This window comes from Harmonia axyridis, chromosome 1, assembly GCF_914767665.1.
Source record: "Harmonia axyridis chromosome 1, icHarAxyr1.1, whole genome shotgun sequence".
Classification (NCBI taxonomy): Eukaryota; Metazoa; Arthropoda; class Insecta; order Coleoptera; family Coccinellidae; genus Harmonia; species Harmonia axyridis.
In genome coordinates, this window is record NC_059501.1 from 22518280 (window position 1) to 22531532 (window position 13253).

At 33.4% G+C, this 13253-nt stretch overlaps 2 protein-coding genes across 4 annotated transcripts in view; one reads left to right on the plus strand and one right to left on the minus strand.

Annotated features, from left to right (window-relative positions):
- LOC123673939 (homer protein homolog 2) overlaps positions 1-13253 on the plus strand; it is a 39983-nt gene that overhangs the window by 26039 nt on the left and 691 nt on the right. For all 3 annotated transcript variants that reach the window (XM_045608748.1, XM_045608907.1, XM_045608824.1), the window contains 2 exons: positions 11427-11611; positions 13013-13152. In XM_045608748.1, coding sequence (XP_045464704.1) covers positions 11427-11611; positions 13013-13152 — 325 coding nt within the window. The remainder of the gene's footprint in view (positions 1-11426; positions 11612-13012; positions 13153-13253) is intronic.
- On the minus strand, positions 3958-5321 carry LOC123674519 (cuticle protein 19.8-like). Its single transcript, XM_045609449.1, has 3 exons — positions 4824-5321; positions 4607-4765; positions 3958-4487 (listed from the first exon to the last, which is right to left on the minus strand). The coding sequence occupies exons 1-3, from the start codon at positions 4839-4841 to the stop codon at positions 4248-4250; spliced, it is 417 nt and encodes a 138-aa protein (XP_045465405.1). The 5' UTR covers positions 4842-5321; the 3' UTR covers positions 3958-4247.

Genomic DNA, 13253 nt, shown 5'->3' on the forward strand with positions numbered 1-13253 from the left:
ACTCCTCATTCTCCTTGTTGTGTTCCAAGTTTCACATCCATACGACAGAACAGGTCTGAATATCGACTTAAACACGGTCATTTTAGTTTTCTCTTCGACTTCAGTTCTTCTTAGGAATTTCCTATTGACTGTGTGATATAATCTGCCGGCTTTTTCAATTCTCTCGTTAATCTCCCTTTCTTGGCTTCCCGTATTTTCTATGTTCACTCCTAAATATCTGAAACATTTCACCTTTTCAACTTCCTCTCCCTCAATTTCCAATCTCCAATCATCCTCCCGTTCATCGTTCACTTCCATCACTTTTGTCTTTCTTCTATTTATTTCCATCCCATATTTTCTCAGTATTCCATTCCATATATCCAAATTTCCCTGTATACTCCTCCTTGTTCCCGCCATCAATACGATGTCATCCGCAAAGGCACATTCTGATATTACAACTCTTCTTAAGTTCTTAAAACCAATTGTAAGCTTCTCTGTTCTCTCCTTTGCTTCTCTGATTATCTCATCCAAAAACAGTATAAACAATGTCGGACTCAGCACTCCACCCTGCCTCAGTCCCTCCTTTGTCTCAAATAACTCCGACTTCATATTTCTGACAATAACACAGTTCAAGCTTTCACAATAAACACTTTTAATAGACTCCACCAAATTTCTGTTTATCCCTCTTGTTTTCAATATATCCCACATTTTCGATCTACTAACCCTGTCAAAAGCTTTCACCAGATCTATAAATACAAAATAAGCCTTTCTTCCACTTCTTTTCATCTTATGAATGGTCTGTTTCAGAGTGAAAATGTGGTCTTGTACACTTCTCCCTCTCATAAACCCACTCTGAGCTTTATCTAGTGTGTCCTCTGTGCTTATTTTTAGTCTACTCTCCAATATCGCTTCGTATACTTTGAGAGCTGTACATAGCAAGTTTATACCTCTATAATTATCACATTTCTTTCTGTCCCCATTCTTGTAAGCTGGTACTATCATCGCCATTTTCCAATCTTGTGGTATTTCTTTCGAATTCCATGCTTTCTGACATATTTCCCTGAATACATTTATACCTTTTTCTCCCATGTTCTTCATCATTTCCGGTGTAATTCTATCGTATCCTGCAGCTTTTCCATTCTTGACTCTTCTGAGAGCTACCTTAACCTCTTCAATGCTTATCAAGTCTTCCCCGTCGTCCTCCCATCGCTTATCTTTTTTTTGTGTATCTTCTTTTTTGACTTCATTTCCCTTCAGTAATTCAATGAAGTGTTCCTTCCATCTTTCCATTATTTCCTTCTCTCCCACAAGCAATCTGTTTCCTTTACACTTGATCGATGTATTGTCAATCTTCTCCCCCTTCCTCATATTTTTCATGACTCTGTAAAAAAGCTTTCTATTTTCCGTGTAATTTTTCTCCATTCTCTCTCCAAAATCTCTCCATGTTTTCTCCTTTTCTTCCAATGTTACTTGCTTAACTCTCTTCCTTTGTTCTTTATATTTCCGATAATTACATGCATTTCTATTCTTTAGATATTCCTTCCACAATATTTTCTTCATTTTAATTTGTCTCTTCAAGTTGTCACTCCACCAGGCTGTTCCCCTTCTGTTTCTCCCAATTTTAACACTACCACACACTCTTTTTGCTGATTCCATTAGTATATTCTTGAACCTTCCCCATACTTCCTCCACTCCCTCCTCAACTCCTATTTCCACCCTAGTCATATTCTCTTCTACATCTTTCCTGTATTCTTCTGCTACACTCATTTGTCTCAGTTTATAGCTTTTTATATTTTCATATCCTTCATTAAGTTGCCTATGTTCGACCTTCTCTTTTCCTTCACTCATTATCTTTGCTACAAGCATATAATGGTCACTTCCTATTTCCGCTCCCCTGTGCACTCTTACATCTGCGATGTCCCTTCTATTATCTCTTTCTACTAAGAAGTAATCTATTATTGATCTATCGTCAACGTTATGTCCATGCCTTGTGTACCTATGTACATCTTTATGCTCAAAGAATGTATTCGAAACTATCATATTATTCATCCTGCAGTACTCTATAAGTCTTTCTCCGTTGTTCGTTTTCTTTGTTTCTCCATATTTACCGACGATCCCATCTCTTCCTCCTCCTATTCCAACCCTGCTATTAAAATCTCCACACACCACGATTTTTCCCCTGCATTCCTCTGTTACCATGTTCAATTCTTCCCAAAATTTGTTCTTATCCTCCACCTTTGCGTCTTCATTTGGTCCATATGCTACTATTATGTTCCACAACTCGGATTTTTCTCTCCTCAGACGTACCTTCAATAGTCTCTCCGAATATACCTGCCAGTGTTCCACATATTTTCTCCAATTCTTGTCAATTATGCATCCCACGCCTGCCGCTCCATGTTGTTCATATTTCACTCCTCCGTAAATCATTAAATGATCACCCCTCATCACTTGCTCTCCTATTCCTTTCTTCTTTGTTTCTGTCACCGTTAATATTTTTATCTGATACCTCTCCAATTCCTGTATTAGCTCGTCCTCTCTGCCTTTTATACCTCTCACATTCCAGGTTGCCAACTTCCAGTTATCTCTCCCTTTTTTCTCTTTTACTTCTCTAGTTTCCCTACTCATTTCTTCCATTTGTGTTTTCCTATACTCATATTCCTTTCCTCGCTTTGTCTCCAACTTAATAATCAGCCGTCCTTTATCTATCCCTATTGGTTTTTTGAACTCTGACCCAGGTCAGATTTCTTCAGAACTTCTTGTTCCTTTACACCTTGTTCTCTTTCATCCCATACAAAAACCTTCTCTTCTATGAACAATTTTCTGTATCCAACCCTCACATTCTTCCCTCTTTTCTTCTCCTCCTTGCTTATTTCCACAATCTGATTTTGTATCTTCCTCTCCTTCGCTGTCAGATCGTTATCAATAAAGATATCTTTTCCCTTTAACATTTGTTTCTTTCTCATTATATTCTGTTTCTGTTCCCAGCTTTCAACTTCAGCAACTATCATTTCATTTTCCTTTCCTCGATTTATTTTGTATGCCTTAGCTATGTTTACCTTTATCTTCAGCTCCTCATTGATGAATTTTTCGATCTTTTCCCTTTCATTTCCATCACTTGTTTTTAATTTCTTCACAACTATATTATTCTTCCTTTTCTGTCTTTCTTCTCGGTCTACTTTATCCTCCAAATTCCTTATTCTACTTTCTAGTTCTCTCTTTTCATTTTCCCACTGACTTTCCCTAACCTGCATTTCCTTCCTCAATTTATTCATCTCTAATTTTACTTCCTCCGTATTTCTTCGCATCTCCAATTTCATCTGCTCCATCATATTCTCAAACATTGCCTTCAAACTCTCGACTTCCATATCTTTTCCCTTATTTTTGATGTTGGGTGACCTTATTACCTTTTTTGACTTTGCGAAAATATCTTCCTCTTCTTCTTCACTTCTACTTCTTTTGAAATCGCCCTTGTTCATTAGAGATGTCGAGTTACAACACTCTCTTCAGAATTCACAAATCTCGTTCCGCTACCTCTGTGCGTCGAGAGCACGGTTGCGCCGCCGCCGGTCCCCTACTCGATTCAGGTCCCGACCCGATACTCTCGCTAGCGCTTCAGTTGCAGAAAACCTATGATTTCAATCTCTGTTATTGCTTAGTTTATTTTAACCTCAATCTTTTAAGTCTATATTTTCCTTCTTTATATTCTTACTATGAAATATCTCATCAACTGCCTTTATCACCACCTGAGAATTCCACCTTTCTCTCACTTCTCCACACAAGTCTTTTCAAATTCACTCACTTTTCCACTAATTATCGCTTTCTTGACACGACCGTACTTATCGGTTTGGCGCCTAAGAAATTAATTAAAATTAATTTAATAAATTTATTAAAAAAGTGATTCAAATATTTCTTTTTGTTGAATTATTATTGATAGCTATTCTTTTATGAATAATACCCATTTTAATCATAATGCTTTATTAGTAAGTCTTTGGGTACAAAATATTCATTGCTACTTTAAAATAAAAGGAAGCAAATCATTAATCACAGTGTGCAAAAATATAAATAAAATAAAATTGAGTCCATTTCAATCGAGCTTATCATTCATACACAGATTTTGCAGAAGATGCAGATGTTTCTTCTTATGAATCCATTAAAAATTTTTGTTATTTCACCTATATCTTGGATTGTCTTGATTGTATGGATTGTCGCCATTCTATGAAATTAATGAACAATTTCAACTTATGGGAAGATTTTTAGTTGGAGATGCATTAGTAATGTTTAGGATATTCGTTGTATTCACTTTTGCTTTCACCTCCAATTCTTGCAACAGTAGCTTGGAAGCCATTGATACTATCAGCTTTGTAATTGACGATTCGGGTAGAACCATCAGCTTCTTTGAAACTATAAGATCCTTTGACTGTATCTCCATCTCTTTCCTCGTATTGTTGTTTGATATCTCCAGTCAAATGATCGTTTACGGCATAGTTGTATTGATATTTGGGATGTTCCTATAAAATTTCGTCTTAATTATTTTTTGAATGATAAATTTTGTTTTGATATGAAGTAAGGTTTTTTTTATCTGAAGATGACAAAATCTAAATAAATCACAAGACCTTTCCAAACTTACATAATAATCTTGTTTATTGTCTTCCCCACCATAACCACTATGCTCATCACCATATGCTTCTGCTCCTCCTCCATAGTGGTCAATGCTGCCTTCGCTTTCTGAGCCCTGTTCTAAGTAGCCTGCATTTACAAAAGTAGCGAAAGCTAATAGAATAATGACCTGAAAGGAGAATCGAGTTAATACTGTCGATAAATATTTGTTGTTTATAGGTACACACCGGCAAAATTAGGGACATAATCTCAACAAACTGTGTAGTTCATTTTCTCTCGAACCCTTCGACCGGTTTTAGCAATTATTTTTTACTTTTAGCTTGATTCCAAAGGAATATAACTTTAAATGCCGTCGTCGGTTACTTCGTTTTTCGTTGAATTCAGGGGTGTACAAAAATAATGAAAAGCAAGCTTTTATTCCAAAAACCCTGTGGAGTGAATCGTTGACAGACGAGAATGTTTAAGAAGACTCAGATGCTGCCTCATGTTTTTTGAACATTACTTTTTTTTATTTAGGGCGATATCTTAATTTGTAGGGAATTTACAGCACTTTATATGGTACTGTAGTTGTCATCATTTGTCATTTAGTTTGTTCATAGTGTAGTATGTATGTCGATTCATCTCAAGTGTTTCGCGATTATTCAGTAGATAAAAAATATCAAAAAACTCGTCTTGAATTTCGTTTAGGAAAAAAGTTACATAATATTTACTGTGAATCGGCTACATCAAAAAGACCGGCCTACTAGTGCGATTTCCAACTGAACCGGAAGCAAAAAGAGAATATTAAAATTGATGAGATTTTGAGCAAACATATTTTTTTCGTTATATGGCAAAAATAATTTTTTTCAAAAATTGAGTCAATGAAGAATATTATCTGAGCGTATTACGACGTTTGTGAACAAAGAGAGTCTCATTGAATAACCACTACAGACCCCTGTTAAGGTTGTTGTCGATTTTTTCTTTTTCCAAAATTCGAATTGATTCAGTCGATCATATCGCTCACCGTCCGGCCGTAATCACGTTAACTCTTGAACGGAATAACCGAGAAGTTTTATATATTCAGGATAAGTGACGAATGCCGCGGTAAGTTCGTTAAATTTTGTATTTAGATGTCACAATTTCACGTCTCTTGCAGTAAACCATTTTGAGCGCAATACCGATACCAGAGAAAATTCATGAAGCAAATCGTAGAAAAAACTAAATCAGTGATATTAGACTGGATTGAGATTCTGCGAGTAGTAGAAAAATAATAGTTTCAAGCTCGTTTCAGAAATTTTTGTTGATGGCATAACCGTAGGAAATCCAAGCGAAACATCGAGAAAAAATTCTTAATATTTCTCAATAAATCTGAATAGGTTGAATATGTAAAATAATCACTCGAATGTTTATGATAAATTATAAGCTTATCATATCACCAGAAACCTCCACCCAAGTAAACTAACCGACAACAATGACGTCATTTTTAATCGCATCTCATATAAACAGTTATTCATTTTCCAAGAGCGTTAGGTGCATAAATGGACGAGCGCTCAAAAGATCACGATGCCAAGTCATTGGTTTTCTCAATTGTTTTTCTTTAATTTTGAACGGTGAAATTACATAAAATAATTAAATTTTTCATTCTCCTTCGTGGATCTAAAATTACATTTACTTTCTGCCGATTTCAAAATAGAATGTGCCATTTTTCAATTACTGTTTACTTTTTTGGAATTATGATTATTAGAATTTGTTATCTAACTACTGTGCTTATAAATGTGAGCTGACTTACTCTGAAGGAACACATTGTTATTTGATTGTAGTCTTTCTGTTTGATGTTAATGATATGAATGCTGTTATTTGCAAATGAACTTTTATATCAAAGCCAGTCCCCCCTTTTCGATGAATTTTGCATCTGTTCAGCCTATGTTTCAATTTTGTTCAGAATGAGAACTTTCCCCTCTTGGCAAGACCGTGAATCGGTACGATTGCAAAATCATCAACGAAACGCATTATCTCGAAGCATCGATCTTGACTTCTTCGGTGATCCTTTTACCGCTCTAACCGAAATGAAACTCAGAAATTTTAGGCTAGATATCGAAGCAATTTAAACAAGATGGTCCAGATTCGATGGGTAATGGATAGGATATGCGCAACAAGATGACAAGAACACTGAGCTCTATCTTAAAGTTAGAAGATTTGGTTTTCTTGTTCGAAGGACCAGGCAGCAGCCTAATGGAAAAATTATCACTGATCAGTTTTTCTGAATTTTCAGTATGTTGCAGAATATGACTTCCCCACTCAATCATATTACTAGTTTTCGAAATACAGAGTGTCGAAGTTGGAAGATGGCATTTCTTTAAAGTAACATTTCTCGTAGGAGAACATCTTGAATGAAACACTTTTGCGTGACAAATATGGCTTACCCATCATAAAGTAATAATTTCAGACTGGTTTTTAATGAAAATTATTGTTAGATACGGAGTGAATCAAACATTATGCGAAATTAAATTTCTCTTAGTTCATAATTCACCCTTGAATTACAAAAGTTGTCCTTGGAATTTTCTAATTTTTTGTCAATACGCTTAGTTCGATTACATTATTATAATGTCAAACAGTATTGGCTTTGTTATGACCAGTCTTTGAGATACACAGAGTATATCTAGAGAGGTGACTGTTTTTACAAAAATTGTCAAAAAGTTGTGTACAATGAAAATTTCATACAGAGGAACGTTAAGAAACAAGTTGGTGTTTAGTTATTGAATTATGAATTAAACTAATTTCATTTCGAATAATGTTTGAATCACCCCATATGTCACAAAAATTTTTTATTAAAACCAATCCAGAATTATTACCTTAAAGGTTAGCAATATAGTTGTCGCGCAACAGTTTTTCATTCAAGATGTTTCCTTATAATGATCTTTATGTATGGTATTATACAGGGTGTTTTATCATACGCGGTGTCATCTACGCGATTATATATCTTTGTGATGAAACACCCTGTATACTGGCATCAAATGATGGAAGAAAACATTCAGATTTGTCAATTTTGATCTTTTCTTTGCATTGTACAAATTCTTTGGAATTATAAATATGCGTCTTCTCTTCATGGAGTCGACATCTTGAGGAAATGTCCTTGTATCTTCTTGCATCTTGGTATCTCGGAGAAAATCAGTCTGTTCTTCTTCTCGATCATTTCTTTCGTGTAGCACCTACATAGTTGAACGTTTGAATTGACGAATATACACAAATTCTAGTGGAATCTAATTCTTATATTACACGGTGGTCGGACGGACATTGAGAATGACTACGAATTCTTAATAAAGTGTTTTTCAATAAAAAGTTTATTTTTGAATATCCCATATTTAGGCAGCTGTCATTTTTGAAACTTTAAGTAGACAAGTAAAAATAAGATGTCTAAAAACCAGGTGTATGAACTGATTAGCTTTAGTTTTGCCAATTTTGAGAATATTAGTTAAGCTTCGTTATGTCAACTGTAGGTAGCGCTATCAACAAATTAATATTCTTGTTATTTATTATTTACGAGTTTTGTGCCATTATGTACCTATATGTATATCTTTCATTATAGTTATGATCTATGGAAGTAATTCTTGTAATTGAAATACCAATAAACTCTCTCTCTCTCTCTCTATTACAAATATTTGAATTCATTCCAGTAAACGTTTCGTGTTTTGTTGCACGATCATTCTCGATTACACATCGCTTTTGATTGGTCAGTATCGGGTTTTAATTACTGTATCCAATCAAAATAAACGGAAATGACAAGTATGACATTGCGGCGCCGCCACGAACTAAAACTAATATTTTCAATTTGGTCGAATGTCATTGCATTCAAAATTTGACGACCATGTTTTTAGACATCTTAGTAAAACCTACGCCCTTACTAAAATTAAAACACACGCTGCAAAAACGCATTGAAATTGATAAAATTCACTACAAAAATGGATAAAATTTTGCAGTATATAACAGTTCGCAAAACTTAAGCACTTTCGACTTGAAATATTCTGTGAGGAATAGGGAAAATTATAAATCAAGGATCAAATTAGAGCTAACAGGATGAATTTCAAATAATTGTAAACATTTCAGGAGATTTTTCTCGAACGAAGGAAATTATTGTATTCATTTATTTATTCAAAAGGACATGCCAATTTACATTTATGGTAATCATGATAAAAAATCGAAATACAAAAAAAATATTACATTTTTATATCATTTATAGGGCCAATAGCACCATTCAAAAAATAAACGCTGTTTACCTAATCAATGTTTAGTACTAATCGATGATTATAATTTCTACCGATTGCACCATTTGATAATAATCGATGTTTAGCTAAACATGAGATATGTTTGGCAACATTTCAAAATATCGACGGTGATCATAGAAAAATCAGGAATTTCAATTTTCTAGTATAATGTTCTCTGTTCTTATGTTGACAAAGTTAAAATAAATCACAAATTATCATTATAAATTGTCATTGAATGATAAATCACGATCTGAATCAGAATCCATATTTCAATTTTGAAATTCCTCACAAAACCAAACACAGAAACATATAATATGACACCATCAGGTTATGTCCATAAAGACATAATGTTTGGTTATGTAATAAGTCATATGTTTTGAAGTTTTGAGTTGCGCAGAACCATAGACATTATATCAAATTGATATTAGGTCTATGCGCAGAACCCTGTTTAAAACTAATCGGGAAAATAAACGTCCAAATTTTCCTGTTTAGTGTAATCGGTGATTAGGCCACATTAAACGTCATTTGACAGATGGTGCAAGAGAAATCAGAAAGTAATCAATGTTTAAATTTTTAATCAACGATGAGGCAAATGGTGCAACTGGCCCATAGTATAATATAATTATACAGAACACATCATACATAAAAAAAACACATTGAAAGAATATACACGTACGGTTCGAATTCTGTGATTATTATTATTATTATTGGATCAAAACAAAAATATTTCACGGTCCAAGTGTCAATTGTAACAGACGAAGCCTCATCCCGAACGTTAGATATAAGAAATTAAGTTTTAATGAAATAGTAAAATCGAGTTCACTCCGCTCTATTAATATGCTGATTCTTTATGCCCATCTTATTTTCTTACATAATTATTGATTGCTTCTGATTCTCCATGCGTTAAATTATGTATCTACGATCTTCTTACGTCCTACGTATTTCTCAAATTGGTACAGTTTCTCTGAAATTGTTATATAATTGAAGTACCATACCTAATTCATTTACATTATCTTAAACTGTAGTATTTTTACATATGAATCGAAAATAAGAAAATTGTTTCGAAATATTTATATTTCAAGTGATTAAAAATGAATCTAAACATAAGTTCGTGGAATTTGAACCCATGCATTCTTAGTTGTGAATTTTGTATGAAATTATATTTTAGAATTGAAATTATTTTGAGTGGAACTTCGAGTTAAAATTCTTAAGCAACCGAGGATTCAAATAAAAAACAATTTCTTGAAATTTGACTGTTGCTGTTATGATTCTTGCTTCTAATAGTTTCAGCATTGTAAATTTGTATCTCATTCAACGGCTGAACCTATCTGGCTAATTTTTTTTTAATTTTGTTTATATTATATTATTAAATTTTGATATTTTAATGGTACAAACGTATCGTATAAATTAAATACTTTAGCTTGAAATTATTATTTTATATTTACTTTCAAAATTTCAACTATGTGGGTCGGAGCATTTGTTGCGGAATTATTAGATAATTTTTGTTCGCTATTTTTCTTGAGTTCTAGGCTTCTGACGATGCTATCAACATGAAATTTTGTACGAAGCTTTGAATGATTATTCTATGTATATAATCTAAACGCGATCAGATCTTTATTCACAGAAATAATGGATACTTATTTCTTATATTTTTCTTGAATTTTCTTTAGATGAGATCAGCTCGAAATTTGGCATATTGGTATTTTATATCAACACCGAAATTTTGCGTTCTATTGATCAGATTAGGATAAAGACAAAGATATTGATCTTATTCATATTGGGATAATAATGCGGTCGTTGTGAGTAAGATTTGTTAAGTTTTTGGCTAAAAATTAGTGAAAAACCCAAGAGTTTTTCCACACAAGTGTGGTCATTATATGCATACACGTTGAGTCTGGTTATGATATCAGAAGAATGGAAATGCCTGTTCTCTAACCGAACTATGTTTTGTTTTATATAATTTGTTGAAGCATTCCATCATGTAAATAAAGATCAATTCATCAAATGCACATTGAGCCATATTTATGAAATTTGCCAAAACGCATCAAAATGGTGAATGCGCAGGTGAAAAATTTATTCAAGTAAATTTTCAAGAATATTTCATTTTAAGAATGTTGCACGAGATGGTTATTTCTGAGTAGTGTTAAGAATCGATCTGGAGTCAGCTGACTTAACAAAACAGCTGCTGGGCGGACATCTGACAGTTTACATGATTATCGCTTTTATTCAAATTATTGAAAACTCCTGATTGGGCCATATTTAAGATGTCTAAAATACTGGCGTGTTCATTACTCTATAAAAACCTTAAGAATTAAGTGGCAACTTTTGAAGGGACCGGCTTTCTTAAATTCTAATGGTATTGGGCATTTTTCACTTGATTTCCCCATCAATTTTTAAGGCGCCCACATAGTCTTTCTGTCAAATGTCGATGTTGTTTTGAGGTGAAAACAACAACAAACGACTTTTGACAGAACAAATCTGATCAGACCATAGAGTGCATCCGTGAATGGATGTTCAACATTCACCTACCTCGAATAAAGAAGGTAGTTTTAGTATTGCTAAAATCAAGTTTCTCTTTTATCGTTTCAGTTCTGCTAACGCCAAAAAATGGGAGATCGAACTAGCCACTTTAAAAAGCAATAATGCTCGTCTAACGAGCGCACTTCAGGAAAGCACAGCAAACGTTGATGAATGGAAGAGGCAGTTAGCAAGCCTGAAAGAGGAGAATCTGCGTATGCGCTCCAAATACCAGGCTGATCTTGAAAATAGTCAAGGTTAGTGCAAGTGACCATAAGGCTCCACACCATATTACTTTATAGGGGTCGGCAAATAAGTCCTATGACGGGGGAATATGCACAGAAATATTTATTGTTCAAATAAATTGCATCAATCAATCAAGAATCAAGGACATAGAAATGTGAGGGGGTACTGGAGGTAATTACCCCCCCCCCCAAGACTTCCAATATTTAAATTTAATAATTCCCGCCAAAAAAGAACGAAAATTCCTTCATAAAAATGAACCAATAATCATTTTACTTTTCTTACTTACTCGGCAGTACCGTAAAGAATTGATCCTTTTTACGGTTATGAGTTTTTGATATAAATAATTTTTTTTCAAACGAATAACAACGTCATATTTTGACTGACAAGATCGTCGAAAAATTCTACTTCTACTTTGAGAAAGTACAGAGTGTCCTAAATTAGATTAAATATTTCGTTATATCTTGGTTTCTGTTTGAAAATTCTGAATAGTTTTTTTTCAGTAATTTTTTACGTTTTATATCACAGTTTATTTTTTCTGAGTTTAATTTGAAATTGTACTTATTGTATTGAATATTTGAATAAACTCATTTATTATTATTATTATTATATGATGCTCATAGCAGATAATAGAAATCAAATACCGTTTAAGGGATATAGAGGAGAGTTGGTGTTTTTTAAATGGTACATCCTATATTTTTCAGGCTCAGATTTGTCGAAAAGTATCTCGTTGCCGGTTTTTTCAAAATGTCATTCGTTTCAAAGATATTCACTTTTTCGCCTTCATTCTTTTGATGCGACACCTTCTATAAAATGCTTTCGATGAGCATCGAATTTGGGACAGCCTGTACTCTTTTGGCCGGCATCTCGCAATTACATCATTAAATTTGAAATTAACATAGTGGAAATTACTTCGTTTTATTTTATTAAATTTGAAATATTTGAAATTGATCAGTCTAGAGTCTGCTAGCTCTCTCACTATGACTTCTGTTTTTGTCAGATTGTTGTTACATAAATAAACTAAAATTGCATTTGTTTTTACTATTGAACATTGAACATATGTAAATAACAACGTATTAAAAGAGTATTCTTGTGCGAATGATAAATTTTTTTGTACATTTTCAAAAATTTAAAAGTTGTTAACGCAACCACGAGATATCTGCAAGACCAGTATTTTCTCAATCGACCGTTTATAAAGCATTACTTTAAAATTTTCTAGCTTAGTCAAATGAAGCGCTAGCTCTCCTACTATGATTCATCCCCTACTAAAATTCATCTCTATAGTTTGGTAGATATAATTGCTCAAACTGGTCGATAAATTATTTCACATATTATTTCCTCCAAGATCTTGAAATCTTCAGTTTTCCTGAATTTCAATCCAATCATAACACATCATGTTTATTTCTCTTGTATAGGAGGAGGAGATATAGCAGATGAATTGAGAAAAGAAATACATTCCTTAAGAATTCGAGTTGATCAACTTGAAGCTGAGTTGGACTGTAAAAATAATGAGTTAAAACTACAAAATTCTTCACAAAAATCAAATGAAATTCAGGTGAGTATTCTCAATTGAGTATGCCCGATGTGTAAGGAAATTCCTACCATCATTTTTAATTTCTTCATAGTGATCTCTCAAAAGAAAATATTTATTATAAA